The 15,867-nt window shown below is 41.0% G+C and overlaps 1 protein-coding gene across 1 annotated transcript in view; it reads left to right on the top strand.

The window, feature by feature from the left end:
• The window catches only part of phf12b (PHD finger protein 12b), a 40,524-nt gene that overhangs the window by 22,482 nt on the left and 2,175 nt on the right, over window positions 1-15,867 (top strand). The window contains exons 10-12 of the mRNA XM_061681719.1: window positions 8,517-8,615; window positions 8,703-8,846; window positions 8,932-9,027. Of these exons, the coding sequence (XP_061537703.1) occupies window positions 8,517-8,615; window positions 8,703-8,846; window positions 8,932-9,027 (339 nt within the window). The remainder of the gene's footprint in view (window positions 1-8,516; window positions 8,616-8,702; window positions 8,847-8,931; window positions 9,028-15,867) is intronic.

Below are 15,867 nucleotides of genomic sequence, written 5' to 3'. Positions count from 1 at the left end.
GTATGCGTTTTTTACCGTGGTGTTGCAGTGGTCTAAAGTATTATTTTCCCTGGTAGGACAGTCGATGTGCTGCTTGTATTTAGGGAGTTCGTGGTTGAGTTTAGCTTTGTTAAAGTCCCCGAGAATAATGAGTGGCGAGTCTGGTGTTTTTTTTTTTTCTTTCAATTTCATTTACTTGTTTGGCGAGCATTAGCAGTGCGGTGTTCGTGTTAGCTTGAGGCGGAATGTAGGCGCCAGCGATAATGAATGATGCGAACTCACACTGCGAGTAAAATGGCTTACAGTTCAACAGCGACTCCAAATGCGGGCTGCAGTGTGTGCTGAGCTCTGTGACGTCCGTATACTATATATTCTCTATTTCTCCTCTGGACGTGTCCAAACCATCGAAGTCTGCTCTCTCTAACTTTGCCTCCAAAACATCGAACCTTGGCTGTCCCTGTGATGAGCTCATTTCTAATTTTATCCAATCTGGTCACTCCGAGAGCGAACCTCAACATCTTCATTTCCGCCAGCTCTGCTTCCTGTTGTCTCTTCAGTGCCACTGTCTCTAATCCGTACATCATGGCTGGCCTCACCACTGTTTTATAAACTTTGCCCTTCATCCAAGCAGAGACTCTTCTGTCACATAACACACCTTCCTCCACCCGTTCCAATCTGCTTGGACCCGTTTCTTCACTTCTTGACCACACTCCCCATTGCTCTGGACGGTTGACCCCAAGTATTTAAAGTCCTCCACCCTTGCTATCTCTTTTCCCTGTAGCCTCACTCTTCCCCCACCATCCCTCTCATTCATGCACATATATTCTGTCTTACTTCGGCTAATCTTCATTCCTCTGCTTTCTAGTGCATGCCTCTGTCTGTCTAACTGTTTCTCCAGCTGCTCTCTGCTTTCACTGCAGATCACAATGTCATCTGCAAACGTCATGGTCCACGGGGATTCCAGTCTAACCTCATCTGTCAGCCTATCCATCACCACTGCAAAAAGGAAGGGGCTCAGGGCTGATCCCTGATGCAGTCCCACCTTAAATTCGTCTGTCACACCTACAGCACACCTCACCGCTGTTCTGCTGCCCTCGTACATCCATCCATCCATCCATCCATTTTCTACCGCTTATCCGGGTCGGGTCGCGGGGGCAGTAGCTTTAGCTGTTTGGTGCATAGGCACAAACAACAGTCAGGACCCGTCCCCCCACCCGAAGGCGGAGGGAGGCTACCCTCTCGTCCACCGGGGTGAACCCCAACGTAGAGGTGCCGAGCCGAGAGGCAATAAGTATACCCACACCTGCTTGGCGCCTCTCACTGTGGGCAACTCCAGAGTGGAAGAGAGTCCAACCCCTCTCGAGAGGACTGGTACCAGAGCCCAAGCTGTGTGTGGAGGCGAGTCCGACTATATCTAGTCGGAACTTCTCGACCTCACACACCAGCTCGGGCTCCTTCCCTGCCAGAGAGGTGACATTCCACGTCCCTAGAGCCAGCTTCTGTCAGTGGGGATCGGATCGCCAAGGTCCCCGCCTTCGGCCACCGCCCAGCTCACACTGCACCCGACCCCTATGGCCCCTCCCACAGGTGGTGAGCCCATGGGAAGGGGGACCCACGTTACCCTTTCGGGCTGTGCCCGGCCGGGCCCCATGGGTGCAGGCCCGGCCACAAGGCGCTCGCCTTCGAGCCCCACCACCAGGCCTGGCTACAGTGGGGGGCCCTGGTGACCCGCGTCCAGGCAAGGGAAAACGAAGTCCATTGGTTGTCGTCATCATTAGGGGTCTTTGAGCGTGCTTTGTCTGGTCCCTCACCTAGGACCTGTTTGTCATGGGTGACCCTGCCAGGGGCATAAAGCCCCAGACAACTTAGCTCCTAGGATCACTGGGACACACAAACCCCTCCACCACGACAAGGTGACGGCCCAAGGAGGGCCCTCGTACATGTCCTATATTATTCTAACATACTTCTCTGCCGCGCCAGACTTACTACTCAGTTGATTGTGCAAATGGTGCAGATGCTACTCAGGCACATGAGTGGCCAGTATTGCTCAACAACAGATGTACAAATAGTGCAGCGTGGCAAGACTACTACAGTGAGTGCATGAGTAATGTGTAATTGGCCGACAGAAATGTGACAACAAACTCAAGACAAAAATAATGGCAGCATGTTGCAATGAATTTGTAAGTTCACGTTATTTGACTTTTTTAAAGGTATAACATTAGAAATTGCTGCCGTTTTAACTACCATAATTTCTCGTGTATAATGCACACCTATAATACGCACCCCTAAAGTTGACCTCAAAATTCTGGAAGACCCTTCTGCCTATGTATAATGCATTTTTATAATATAATATAATTGATATTTTTATTTGCTTCTACTCATAAGCACTTTATTTGAACACTGAATTACTTTTTTTTTTTTTTTTTTTTAACTTGCTTTTTTTTTTAATTCACAGCCCTACCTACTTTTATTTAATAAATTAGAAAACACACAATTGTGATCATATGTTCGATTACCCAGGCAGAATATATCACATGAACAACAGCTATGAAACACAGCTCGCACCCCAAAATTATGTTCAATCGACAATCGCTAATTTAATGTGCTGCTAAATCGCTCATTTAGTAGGTGTGTCATCATTAAAATGATACAAACATGGCGAGCGAGTGCCGCAACCTTGCAAGCCTCATACAAATGATCTTCTACAGTGCCGTGAAAAAGTATTGGCCCTCTTCTCAAATTCTTACATTGTTGCATAGTTTCCCCACTTTTAAGCTCATCAAGCAAATGTAAATGTCAGACAAATATAATCCAAGTGAATTTAAAATGCTGTTCTTAAATGATGATTTTCATTTATTAAGGAAAACTATTCAGTTACCTGGCCCTGTGTGAAAAAGTAATGGCCCCCTAAACCTAATAACTGGTTGGGCCATCCACAGCAGCAACAACTGAAAGCAAGTGTTTTCTTTTTTTTAATTATTATTATTATTATTTTTTTTTTAACCTGTCCTGTTCAGCTGCATGGCCCTGCAAAATGGTGGATCTGTATGCTTTTGTGCTGGAACAGTTTAGCTGTGCAACAGGGGAGTTTGAAATAATCCCTCTGCTAATTTTTTAATTATTCTGATGTTTTATTGAAAATGCAGCTGGACAGAAAATAGTTTTTGGGGACAGACAGAGGGACAAGGGACAAGGGGTGAGAACCACAGCAGAACAATAGTGAGACAGTCTCGATATTAGAACACAAGTAACATTACAACAATCAAATCGTGTTATTATTTATGTGTATGTTGAGACACCCGGTGAGGGGGGGGTCAAGGCAGCGAGCCCGTCGAGCAGGGGACCCAACGAGGGGGGCACAGCCACCAGCGCAGGAGCCAGCTGCCACCCAAAAACGGTCATAGCCTGCCAAAGCAAGCCCATGTTAAGCGCCTGTCATGAGCAAGGATGGACGAGGGCGCCAACAGTGGGGAGAGGAAGGCGGGGCCCAATTGGGGGGCGGACCCCCATCTCTCCGCGGCCCGACAAGGACTCAAGCCAAGGGAAATGTGAAAATCAAGCGAAATCAAGCATTTTCTATAAATGACAATGATTCTTTCACATCTCTGTGGAGACACAGTCCCCTCCAAAAGTTTTATAACGGCAAGGTCAATTCCTTTGTTTTTTGTTTACCGAAGATATTTTGGTTTCAGATCAATAGATGAATATGAGACAAAAGTTCAGAATTCCACCTTTTATGTCACAGTATTTACATCTAGATGTGTTGAACAACTCAGGACAGAGCATATTTTGTTTGAAGCCACCCACTTTTTAAGTGAGCAAAAGTATCGGAACAGACCTTATTAAATTCACTTAAAGTGAATAACAATTAATATTTGGAGGCATAACCCTTACTTGCAATAACTGCATCAAGCCTGCGACCCATTGACTTCGCCAGACTGTTGAATTTCATTTGAAATGTTTTTCCAGGCCTTTACTGCTGACTCTTTCAGTTCTTGTTTGTTTCTGGGGGGTTTCCCCTTCAGTCTCCCCTTCGGGAGGTAAAATGCATTCTCTTTTGGGTTAAGGTCCGGTGATTGACTTGCAGTCTAAGACCTTCCACTTTTACCCCCTGATGAAGTCATTCATTGTGTTGGCAGTGTCTTTTGGGTCATTGTCTTGCTTGCATGATAAAGTTTCTCCCAATTAGTTTGGATGCATTTTTCTGTAAATCGCCAGACAAAATGGTTTATTGGACTTCAAAAGTCATTCTGCTGCTACCATCACGAGTTACATCATCAGTAAAGACTAGTGAGCCACTTTCAGAAGCAGACATGTAAGCCACCTTCACCATTCTTCACAGATGAGCTTGTGTGTTTTGGATCATAAGCAGATCCTTTCTTTCTCCATACTTTGGCCTTTCCATCACTTTGGTCAAGGTTAATATTGTTCTGATCAGTCCATAAAACTTTGTTCCAAAACCTTTGTGGCTCATCGCTGTCCTGCTTTGAAAAATCTCGTCTGGCCATCCCATTCTTTTTGCTGATGAGTGATTTGCATCTTGCGGTATGGCCTCTATATTTCTTCTCTCAATGTCTTCTTTGAACAGTGGATTGTGATACCTTCACCCCTGCCATGTGGATGTTGGCAGTGGTGTCTCTGGGTGTTTCTTCACAGCTCTCACGTTTCTCTCAATTGCTGTTGATACCCTTGGCTGAACTGTTCCATGTCTGTTGCTCAGTACACCAGTAGTTTTTCTTTTTCAGGATATTCCAGATTATTGTATTGGCTATGCCCAATATTTGTGCAATAGCTGTGATCCATTTGCCCTCTTTTCTCAGCTTCAATATGGTTTGCTTTTCTCCCATAGACAGCTCTCTGGTCTTCATGTTTGCATCAGAGCAAATGCAGTTTTCACAGTTGCAACCTAGAGCCAAAAAAAGCAATCAATCTAAAAGGCAACACCTGAGCAACTCGGAACACCCATCAGTCACATGTTCCAATATTTTTGCTCACATGAAAAGTGGGCAGGTTCAAACAAAAAGTGCTTTACTGAGTTGTTGATCATACCTTGATGTAAATGAAATAAAACCTGGAATTCTGAGCTTTTGTCTCATATTCATCTTTTGATCTGAAACCCAAATGTCTTCAGTATCAACGAAAATAAAAACAAAGGAGTTGACCTTGCCGTACCTATACTTCTGGAGGCGGCTTTATTTTGTCCCACTCTTCCTTGCAGAATTGTTTGAATTCAGCAAAAATGGAGGGTTTTCAAGCATGAACAGTCTTTTTAAGGTCAGACTACTGCATTTCAATCAGATTAAATTCTGGACTTTGACTAGGCCAATCCAAAACCTTCATTATGATTTCTTAAGCCATTTAAAAGTTGACTTGCTCGTGTGTTTTGGATCGTTATCGTGCTACAGAACCTAAGTGTGCTTCAGCCTGAGGTCACAAACTGATGGGTGAACCTTCTCCATTTTTCTGTTAGAGCAGAATTCATGCTTCCATCAATCACAGCAAGTTGTCAAGGTCCTGAAAGAGCAAAGCAGCCCAACACCATCACACTAGCACCACATATGACTGGTGGTGGTTTTCTGTAATGCTGTTTTCTGTTGTTGTTTCTGTAAAAAGAGAGACACCTTCCAAAAAGCTCAACTTTCTCTCCTCAGTCCATAAAATATTCTTCCAAAAGTCTTTGGATTCATTCAGTTGTTTTTTTTCAAAAGTAAGACTAACCTTTATTTTTTTGGTCAGCAGCGTTTTTCGTCATGGATACCATTTTCTATGTCTCTTCCTTATTGTTGTGTCATGAACACTGACCTTAACTGAGGCAAGGGAGGCCTGCCATTCTTTAGTTGTCATGAGTTCCGTTGTGTCCTCCTGCGTGAGTCATTGCTATTTTCTTGAGGTAATCTTTGTAGGCCGACCACTCCTGGGATCTTTTCACCACTGTTCCGTGTTTAGTCCATGTGAGGATAATAGCTTCCCCTATGGTTCGCTGGAATCCTAAAGCTTTAGAAATGGCTTTTGTAACCATATCCAGACTGATAGATGTCAATTACTTTGTTTCTCAACTGTTCTGAAATTTCTTTGGATCGTGTAATTTTGTTGCAACGTTTTTAGATCTATTGTCTGACTTGATTTTATCGGGACAGATTCTTTTTAAGTGATTTGTTGATTGAACAGGTCTGGAGGTAATCGGGCTTGGGTGTGATCAGTGCAAATTAACCCAAAATTGTCATTAGCCACTCTTAATTCATGATTTAACAAGAGGGGGGTAATTACTTTCACATGGGAACAGGTAACTTTGTAGTTCTCCCCCCCTTCCTTAGTAAATTAAGTCACCATTTAAAAACTGTATTTTAAGTTCACTTGGGTTATATATTAGACTTTACACCGATTTTATTGGGCTGATCGGTATCGGCCGTTATTTAGCATTTTATGCTGATCGGCTTTGTCATAATTCGCCGATCCAATCAATGACGTCATTGATTGGCTCTGCAAAAGACATTTACTCTGCGTCGCCATCGTGCACAGTATATTTTAATCCAAAAGCTAGTTTATTTTTAGCCTTGTCACGCGTCTTTTGACATATTATTGGAAATATCTGACGGCCAATAGTTATTTAAAAAAAAAAAAAAAAAACACCTGTAGGCGGTGTGGAACAGACAACACATAATGCCCTCAGACTACAAAATCTTGTATTCCGATACCACCGCATCCCGTTTTTTACGATCATTGGGCTTTATCTTGCCAACTCAATTGCGACCGATTTACACACATTACCGTGGCGAAGACAACAAGAGTGGAATGCGCCGACTTTGTATTATAAGGACAAATTGGGGAAAAACGTGTGTTGGTGGTCACCGGTGCTCAGGGCAGGAGAGGACGTTCGTTTAAGGCTTGCTTGAGGTATGTTCCCGTACTTTGAATACGATATGGCTCGCAAGCAGGCAACAAAATGTTATGTAGCCTAGCAAGGTAGCGGTACCATGAACGGTTGGACGTAAACATGGCGCCGTTCTGTCGAATCATGCTCTAAATTTTTGGTGTGGGTGAAGTAATTTAATTACCGTAAATTCGCACCCATTATTTCTGTCATGTAATGTTGGTTTGACCTGACTGATTAGAATACACGATCTGACTAGAGCAGTGATTTCCAACCTTTATGGAGCCAAGGAACATATTTTACAATTGAAAAATCTCACGGAACACCAACAAACAAAAATGTCACAAAAAGTGGATACATTTATTACCATATGTACTTCCTGCCATCTAATAGAAGACCATTTATCATTTGTTCTGTCTGTCGCTATGCCTCACAGGCATAAATAGATGAACAAAGATACATTATTTATTGTAAATATAATTGTTTGAGCAATTAAGTACACACGTATATAAAGTAAATGAACAGGTCATTTAAATAGACACATTCCTCCATCTTGTGATCGGATCGGTGATTGGTTATAATTTTTTTTTTCAACTCGCTGATCGGCCCCAAAAATCCTGATCGTGTAAAGCCTATTATATGTCTATTTACATATGTTTGATGATCTTAAAGAGGTAATCCTTAATTATCATGAACACTAAGGATTAACATAGCATTGATCACATGTCTTTATGTCACCCATAGATCGTTGACTGCATGTTTATTTAACTCTCGCGTTACATGTATGTTGCACTTTTTTTTTTCCATTAAACCCTGACTGTGGGTTGTGTGCAGTCGAGTGACATCCTTGTCAGTTCTGCTGCTTGCTAAGGTAAGCGTTACCTGGCCTACTTCTGCTGTTACCTTGTGTAACTCATCAGCACCACGATGAATAGAAACATTGATTTGACACTGTTGTCAGTAAGTTATTGTCGTTTACTGTAATTTCAGTAAGTTACTGTAAAAGCCCTATGAAATTTCTAAGTGTAGAATCAGACTGGTAGATGGACTGCTCAACATGAAAACTAGGGAGTTTCCTTTTATAATCTGTATACAGTACATAGAGACAATACACTATATCAACTCTTTGATGGGTTCACAGATGTGTCAATTCAGGTTAAAATGTTATTAAATCGACCTTTTAAGAGTACTGTGCAGTTATGAACACTGGATACTGGTAGTAAGTCATTTCAGCTGTCTTGAGGGAGAGAGCTTGGCTCCACTAAAAACTCAAAATGTTGCCAAGTATATTTGTCTTATTTCTTGTCAAAACAATCTGATTACACTTAAATAAGACTCATCACATCAAAAGTGATTTATTTTTAGAAAATTGCCAGTGGAGTAAGAAAAAAAAATTACTCCACTGGTATTTTTTCCTACTTATTACAAGTAAAAATAACCTGAAAATTATTTTAAAACAAGTAAATTTTTTAGGTGATGAGTCTTATTTTAAGTCCAATCAGATTAGTTTTGACTAGGGATAATATTTGGAGTGTTTGCACTGTATCCGGCCTGAATTTTAAAGCTGGGAAGTGATGAACATTTTCAAAATCACAACTTCTAAAATGAGTTCATTATATGGGTTTAGTGTCACGTCTGACTATTTCTATCCTAATGGTCTTTGCAGATGTGAAGGCTGGTTTGGGACTGACGGACGCATTGCTATCCAGTTCGCTCTCCTCCATCACTAATCTCTGCATGAAAGATTGCATTGATGATAATGGGGGTAGGTGGAGTCATTTTAGTTGGGGGATTCTACAAGCCTTATCTGTTGAAATGTCAAATTTGTGTTCTTGTATGCATATCTTGTTAGGGATCGAGCTGGGAAAGCTTGACACAGAGATGGTAAAGTTACTGGCATGGCAGAGGATCCAGCAGCTATTCCCTTGTAAAGCCCCCAGCCCTCTTCCTACAGATGCCAGCGACGCTCCCAAACGCCCTAAGTCTCTACCCGACTGTAAGACATCAACATTGCAATTCAGTCTGATTTCACGCATGTCTATTCTTCCAAAGTTTTAATCTTGAATTCATTTTTTTTGCAGATCAGAAGAAGTTGCAGGCCCGAGCAGTCTTCTACCCACTGGCAGGAAAAGGAAAGGCTGTTAGCATGTGCTATAGGACATTATACATAGGATCTGGTAAGATACAATGATTTAGTCACAATGTCTCCACCTTGTTTTGTACACCAAGTTTTTTAGTAGTATGAGCAAAGCAAAGCAAATTTATTTATATAGCGCATTTCATACACAAGGTAACTCAATATGCTTTACATGATTCAAAGCATTTAAAAACAAAGAAAAAACAGCTTATTAGTGAGAAATACTACCATTTTTGGTGCAAACTGACATATACGTGTCGGTGACTCCCAACTACTGTGTCGTGGTACATTTTTATACCATGACAGGCAGAACAATTAAATGCTCTTCCTCTAGATGGCAGAAGGTACATTTATCATGCGTATCCACCTGATGCCTTTCATACAACAAGACAATAGCTTTCTGTTCAACTAAACAATCTTTATTGCCTTGGTATGTAGGTGGGATGGTTATAGTTCTGTAAGTAATCGGACAGAAAACTAATATATGTAACAGGCTGCATTCTCTTTTTTACCATGACACTTTTATGTATAAACTGCACTGACACGGAATAAGTAGGTCAAAATAATCTTTCTTGGCGCAGTATGTGCAAAAACAAGGAATATGTTGCTGCTAGTTGGTGTCATTCTTGTATCAGAGCAAGTAAAAAAATAAAAATAAAGGGCAAAATATAAATTTACAATACATCAATAAATGTACAAAGTACAGAAAGTGTAATTGGCAAAGTGAGAATGTTACAGTAATGAACTCAGCACCATTGTGCAAAACAATGGCAACGTGTCAGTGAACAATCTATTGTTTAAAAAAATAATATAGCGAGGTGTAGAGTTTAGCATTTTCTATCAGAAGGAAGTAGCAAGGAGTTGGAAACAGTTCTGTCCATAAGAAGAAGGGAAGAATCACCTTTTATTGTCATGAACACGCATGCATGCGCATGAAATTTGTTCTCTGCATTTTACCCATCACAGTGAACGCATACACGTTAGTGGAACACACTGGAGCAGGGGGTAGCTGAAGCGCCCGGGGAGCATTTCGGGGTATCAGTGTCTTGCTCAAGGACACCACAGCTGTGAGTCCGGGGGATGTTGGCGGATGGTCCAGTCGGGGTCTTGAACATTAGGTTCCCCACGGTGGCAGGCGATGATCTTAACCATTGGGGCACGGCTGCCCAGGATGGAATATAAAGATGATTTTGCCTGGCCACTTCTAAATTCTTGCAGCGTGCATGCCTTCAAGAATGGGGAGAAGAATAAATGTTTTCTAATCAGTCATGTGAAACCAGCATTACAACATGACGGAAATAATGGGAGCAAACGTACAATTACTTTATTGGAATTCAATTACTTCACACACACCCAAACTTTTGAGCATGATTCGACAGAACTAGCACTAGCTTGCTGGCCTACATACATACCTTTTGTTGCCTGTGTGCGAGCCATATCGTATTAAAAGTACATAAACATAGCTCATCAAGCAATCCTGGAATGAACATCTTCTCCCGAGTGTGGGTGACCACCACCACCACGCGTTTTCCTCCATTTTGTTCTTTTTTGACCAACACAATACATGCGCAAGCCATTGTTGTTGTTGTTGTAGCCGTGGTAACGAGCGTAACCGGTTGTGTTTTTTGTTGACAAGATAAAGCCCAGTGATAAAAAAAAAAAGACAGGATGCTGTGGTATCGGAATACAAGATTTTATTGCAGTAGTCTGACATGAGTGCAATCGTGAAAGACCTAATTTGTCTTATAGTCTTACCCAGGCATTACATGTTGTCTGTCCCATACCACCACTGTTTTTTTTTTCCCATAACTTTGTTGGCTGTCAAATATTTACAGTACTACGTCAAAAGACATGCAACAAGGCTAAAAACAAACCAGCTTTTGGATTCAAATATACTGTACATGACCACAACGCGGAGTAAATGTCTTTTGCGGAGCGTTCAGATCGGCGAATTATGACAAAGCCGATCGGCATAAAATGCTAATTATCGGCCGATACTGATCAGGTCGAAGTAAATTCTACTTTTTATGCCGCCTTGGTTTTAAATGGATAAATGTCTCCCATGCTGAAATAGCCACGTTTCAAGTCCCATTTTCAAAAAGTTATTGATTTAATATTTTAGGCATTCATAGTCAAGGCAATCCTTATTGACAGAGCAAATGGTGGTAGCCTGTCGAAATACATTTCCATTTCTAACAGTAAAGTAAAAAGGTGAACAACAACAACAACGGTAAAAACAAACAGCTTGATAAAAATAGTGCCAGTTCCACAATTTACCTGTTGCCTGACGTGTTCATAAATCAGGGACATCAAACTCATTTTTGTTGTGGTACATATGGTAGTTATGGTTTCTCTCAGAGGGCCGTTATGGCTGTGAACCCATATGAATATATGATCGCCTCATATTATTACATGTACACAAATTGATGGGTAACTAGTTTGGAAATAAGAAAGCAGGACAAACCTTTCAACTATTTTTCAATTTATTTTAAAGTGGGATTCGTAACAAAAAGTGCTTGCAATATCAAAACCTTTTTTTTAAAGTGAAGACAATTTGCAACTTTGGTATTTGAGCCAGTATAGTGAAGTCACATGATTTGCTTTCACGGGCAACATAAAATGATGATGCAGGCCGGATCTGACCCCCGGGTTTTGAGTTTGACACTTGTGGCATAAATGATCCAAACTACTCAATAATTTCATTACACTCTTTTCTTTCTACAATTGTAATAACAGTAAAGACATGCAATAGTTCCGATACTTGCACAAATGTATACATTTTCATTTATATCACAGAAATAACACAATTTTGCTGTGTGAATGCAAAATGGCTGCCTCATCCTGGCACTTCAGCTCACGGATCACTCTGGTGTATCGCAACAACATAACGACGCTCTCTACAGTGGCATTAACAGTAGAGACAGCTTGAGTGAGGAAGAAGGACCATTTGTAAAAGAACCAAAAAAAAAAGAAAACAAGTAGGGCTGGGCAATTAAATGATCGAGATCAAATATCCTGATAAATTGTCCGTCAATCTCTATTATCAACTGTTTACGTTTTTACTCGATCTAACACGGCGGGAATGTGTGTGACAACAGCCAATCAGAGTTGTCCTTTTTCTGCTCCACTTCTGGTTGCCAGTTGTGGGAGTAAACAGAAAACACGCCTCCTTTGCTGTCAAAATCGAAACTCTCGGTCCAACTCAGCCGTCGTCACACAGCGCACGCCGTGTCTTCGGCGGCCACTCTTCGCCCATGCTCTAGAGGCCGGCAAGTCCGTGTCCGGTTGTGTGGTGGCTTCTCCAAAGCGACGTTGAGCGATGCTATTAGCTGCGAGCGGTGAGGCCACCAGACCAACGCAACAGTCAATCGTGTCATCATTATTCAGGTAGGGTAAAATGGCAAAACTAGTTAATCTTTATTATTATTAAAGATGATGCACATTTGAATGTAACAATAATAGAATCAACAAAAACAAAACCTTCATAACTGGAGAGCGATAATGTTTACAATCCAAGGTGTCTTCAGGATCCCAGAGATGGCAGTTATTTATTTTGTATCTTATTCCTCCAAAAATACTCAGGACTTCAAACCAGTGCACAGTTGTTATATTTTTCTTCATTTGTTGCGCTGTTGAGTGAAAATTGTTTCGCCTTATTTGCTTAGTATGCCAATATCGTGCTGGGGTTACTGTTTTAAATATTTACTGAGTGTTGTTAATAAAATGTTGAATTACTCTCTAGCTTTTTTAGTTTTCAGTGGAGATCCTTTAAAACCGTCTATTTAAAAAAAATATTTTTTAAATTATAAAAAATCTTGATAATAATTGAGATAGGACGATATGAAGAAAATAATCGTAATGGTTTTTTGGCCAAATCGCCCAGCCCTACTCTTCAGACACTAAGATGCATTTGTGTTAGTTTTCATGGAAAAAGGCATAATGAGCAATAGGAGAAAAAAAAAAAATGTAAAATTGGCATCATCTTCAGAAGAAATGTTGCAAAACATTTCAGACAACTAACGGTAGAGACATTTTGGGTAAAAGATTCTGTACTTACTGTTGTAAAAATTTGTGTAAGTTCTTTACAAAATGCAGCATAGAACTCACTTGGCAGGCCGTCCAAACCGGGAGATTTGCGCGGTTACAATGATCTAATTGCTTCCATTATCTCCTGTAGCTCTTTTGGCTTATCTAATGCAGAAACCTGGGCTGGAGACAAAGTTGTATATATTACCGTAATTTCTTGTGCATAATGCGCATTTCCTCTCCCACCCCCACCTCGCCAACAAAAAAATTTCAAAAGTCAATAGTGTGCATTATACATAGATATAGGGGCAAATTGAAAAGAAATGTCACATTTTATAAATGTGTGCCGCCATCTAGTGGTTATGAAAAAGCTGTACACTTTCATTCCAAAATCCCACCGCCACCGAGAGGTTATGAGAGAGGTGTACACTTTCATTCTAATATGGCACTGCCACCTAATGGTTATAAAAAGGTGTAGCCTGCACTTTCATTACAATACGACAGGGGTACATATGACTGCATAGATGTACAGTTGTGCTCAAAAGTTTACATACCCTGGCAGAATTTGTGAAATATATATTCATTTCTTTATGGTTGTGTTTTGTTGAATAATGATTTTCTGAAATGCTTGACCATTTAATTTGAATCCAATTAAAAGAAAATTAATGTTTCGCTTGGTCCTTCATGTTTTCTTTAAAGAATTGTACCCATCTTACAAATTCTGCCTTGATATTCAAACATATGAGCACAACTGTGTGTTTTCTAATTTGCTAAATAAAAGTAGGGCTGTGAATTTCAAAATAAGAACAAATAAATAAATACAAAGTATTACGTGTTCAAATAAATTATTATTTGGAAAAAACTAACAAAATACAGATCATACTTCATGTTTTGATCATATGAGTAGAAGCAAAATCATGCATTGTAAAAATGCATTATACATCGGATTTGAGGTCAATTTGGAGGTCAACTTGGGGGGTGCGCATTATACACGAGAAATTACGGTACTTTACTATAATTTTTTTCTGAGAAACAATTTTGACCTTTTGTGTTTAATATATTTGACATTTTAACAGTCACAAAAAGACTTACAGAAGAAAAGAAAAAAAAAAGGGAAAAAAACCACCCCACACAAAGCTCAACTCCCTTTACTCCCGTCACATAAAACAAATAAATACGCACAATACAAGCATACACACACAGACTAATACTCTGTAAGTCTGCCAGAATATTGCACAAACATTAATTCTTGCACCTTTGTTGATGGTTGATTAAAGAATGTCAAAAAAGACACACAATGAAACTCCCGTTCAGAACCCCCCCCCCCCCATCACACATCTAATTTTCTCCAATTTGCGATGAAATCCAATCCAATGTGATACTTTAGGAGGAGCTGCATCTTTCCATTTCGAAAGAATTAGCCGACGTCCTAGCAAGGTTGAGGAGGCGATAACTCTTCGACCCCTGGCAGGTAGCCCTAACCCCTCAGCCATAACCCCCAAAAAGTAACAACAGTGGATTTAATGTCATTTTTACCCCCAAAAACAATAGAAAACCAACTACCAACTGAGCTACAGCCGCCAAGAACGACATAAACCTAACAAACAATAGAACATACGCTATCGCCACAACTATAAGTATTAAACGTTAGAAATAAGTACAATGCCTCGTGTAAACTACTATGTGGAAACAGTGAACATTCTTTACAATAGTTGTTACACAGCTTCCAGAAGTCAGTACCTGTCGCTCAAACGTCCCTTGAGTCCTCTAGAATCTTCTCGGCTTCATTCACAGAGCTAAACGCCTTGTACATGCCATCGCTGTTGACAATACCGAGCCGGGCAGGAAATAACAGGGAAGGTTTAAGTCCCATCTCATACAAGGCTGACATCACCGCAGAATATTTCTTCCTTTGACTCACCAGGTCAGGACTGTAGTCCTCGTAGATTCTAAATGCATTGTTTTGGTAGGACAAGTCGCGTCTCTTCCGCGCCTGACTGATCACCAGCTCTTTGTTTTGTTGCCGATGGAAACAGATGACAAGCCGAGGCTTATCACCAGTACCCGGCTTCAGAGCTAGGCTGCGGTGTGCACGATCCAATTCCGGAGGTGATGAGAAGGCGTCCTGTCCAAAAACATCCTGAAACAGTTGTGAGAAGAACTTGCGGGACTGTGGATCCCCCTCTCGTAGACCAATAAGACAGAAATTGTTCCTCCTGTTTCTCCCCTCCAGGTCCGTTAGCTTTGCCGCTAGCTTGGTGTTATCGGCCAGCGGTCTTTCATAGCAATAGTCCACTTTACCCAAGCGCTGTTGTAGCGAGTCACCGTTATCTGCCAGGGAGTTCAAGCACTCGTCATGGGTATCGACCGTTTTCTGAAGCCCATCCCACTTCCCATTCACTTCGGCAAAATACTTTTTTATCTCCGTGAGCAGGGATGTTTGAAGTGCGGCTAACGAGGCAGGCAAATCAGCTTTGCTAATACTGCCGGTGGTAACCTCCGACTGTTTTTTTTTTTTTTTTTTTTTTTTTTCCCCCCCCCACTCACTTTGGGAAATCTAGGTGGCATCATGAAACAAGGCACGACCAAGTGACAAACTCCAAACATTCGGTCATGTATACGAAAAAACAGTTTAAAGCTGGGTCGTAAAGTTCAGGAGTGGGAGCTCGAGGGATAAGCAGCCTACTCCATGCTCGCCAGACCGGAGGTCTTCCCAATTTTGACCTTTTGATGTATAATAACTGCCAATAATTGCAATACTCATACCAGTCAAATTTATTTATTTTACAAAACCAAATTCAGTGGGCCATGTCGTTACCATTATTGATCAAGTTATATGAAAATGACCCAAATA

Source organism: Phycodurus eques, chromosome 7, assembly GCF_024500275.1.
Source record: "Phycodurus eques isolate BA_2022a chromosome 7, UOR_Pequ_1.1, whole genome shotgun sequence".
Classification (NCBI taxonomy): Eukaryota; Metazoa; Chordata; class Actinopteri; order Syngnathiformes; family Syngnathidae; genus Phycodurus; species Phycodurus eques.
Note: the sequence above shows the minus strand (reverse complement) of the source record. Positions and strands in the feature narration are given on the sequence as shown.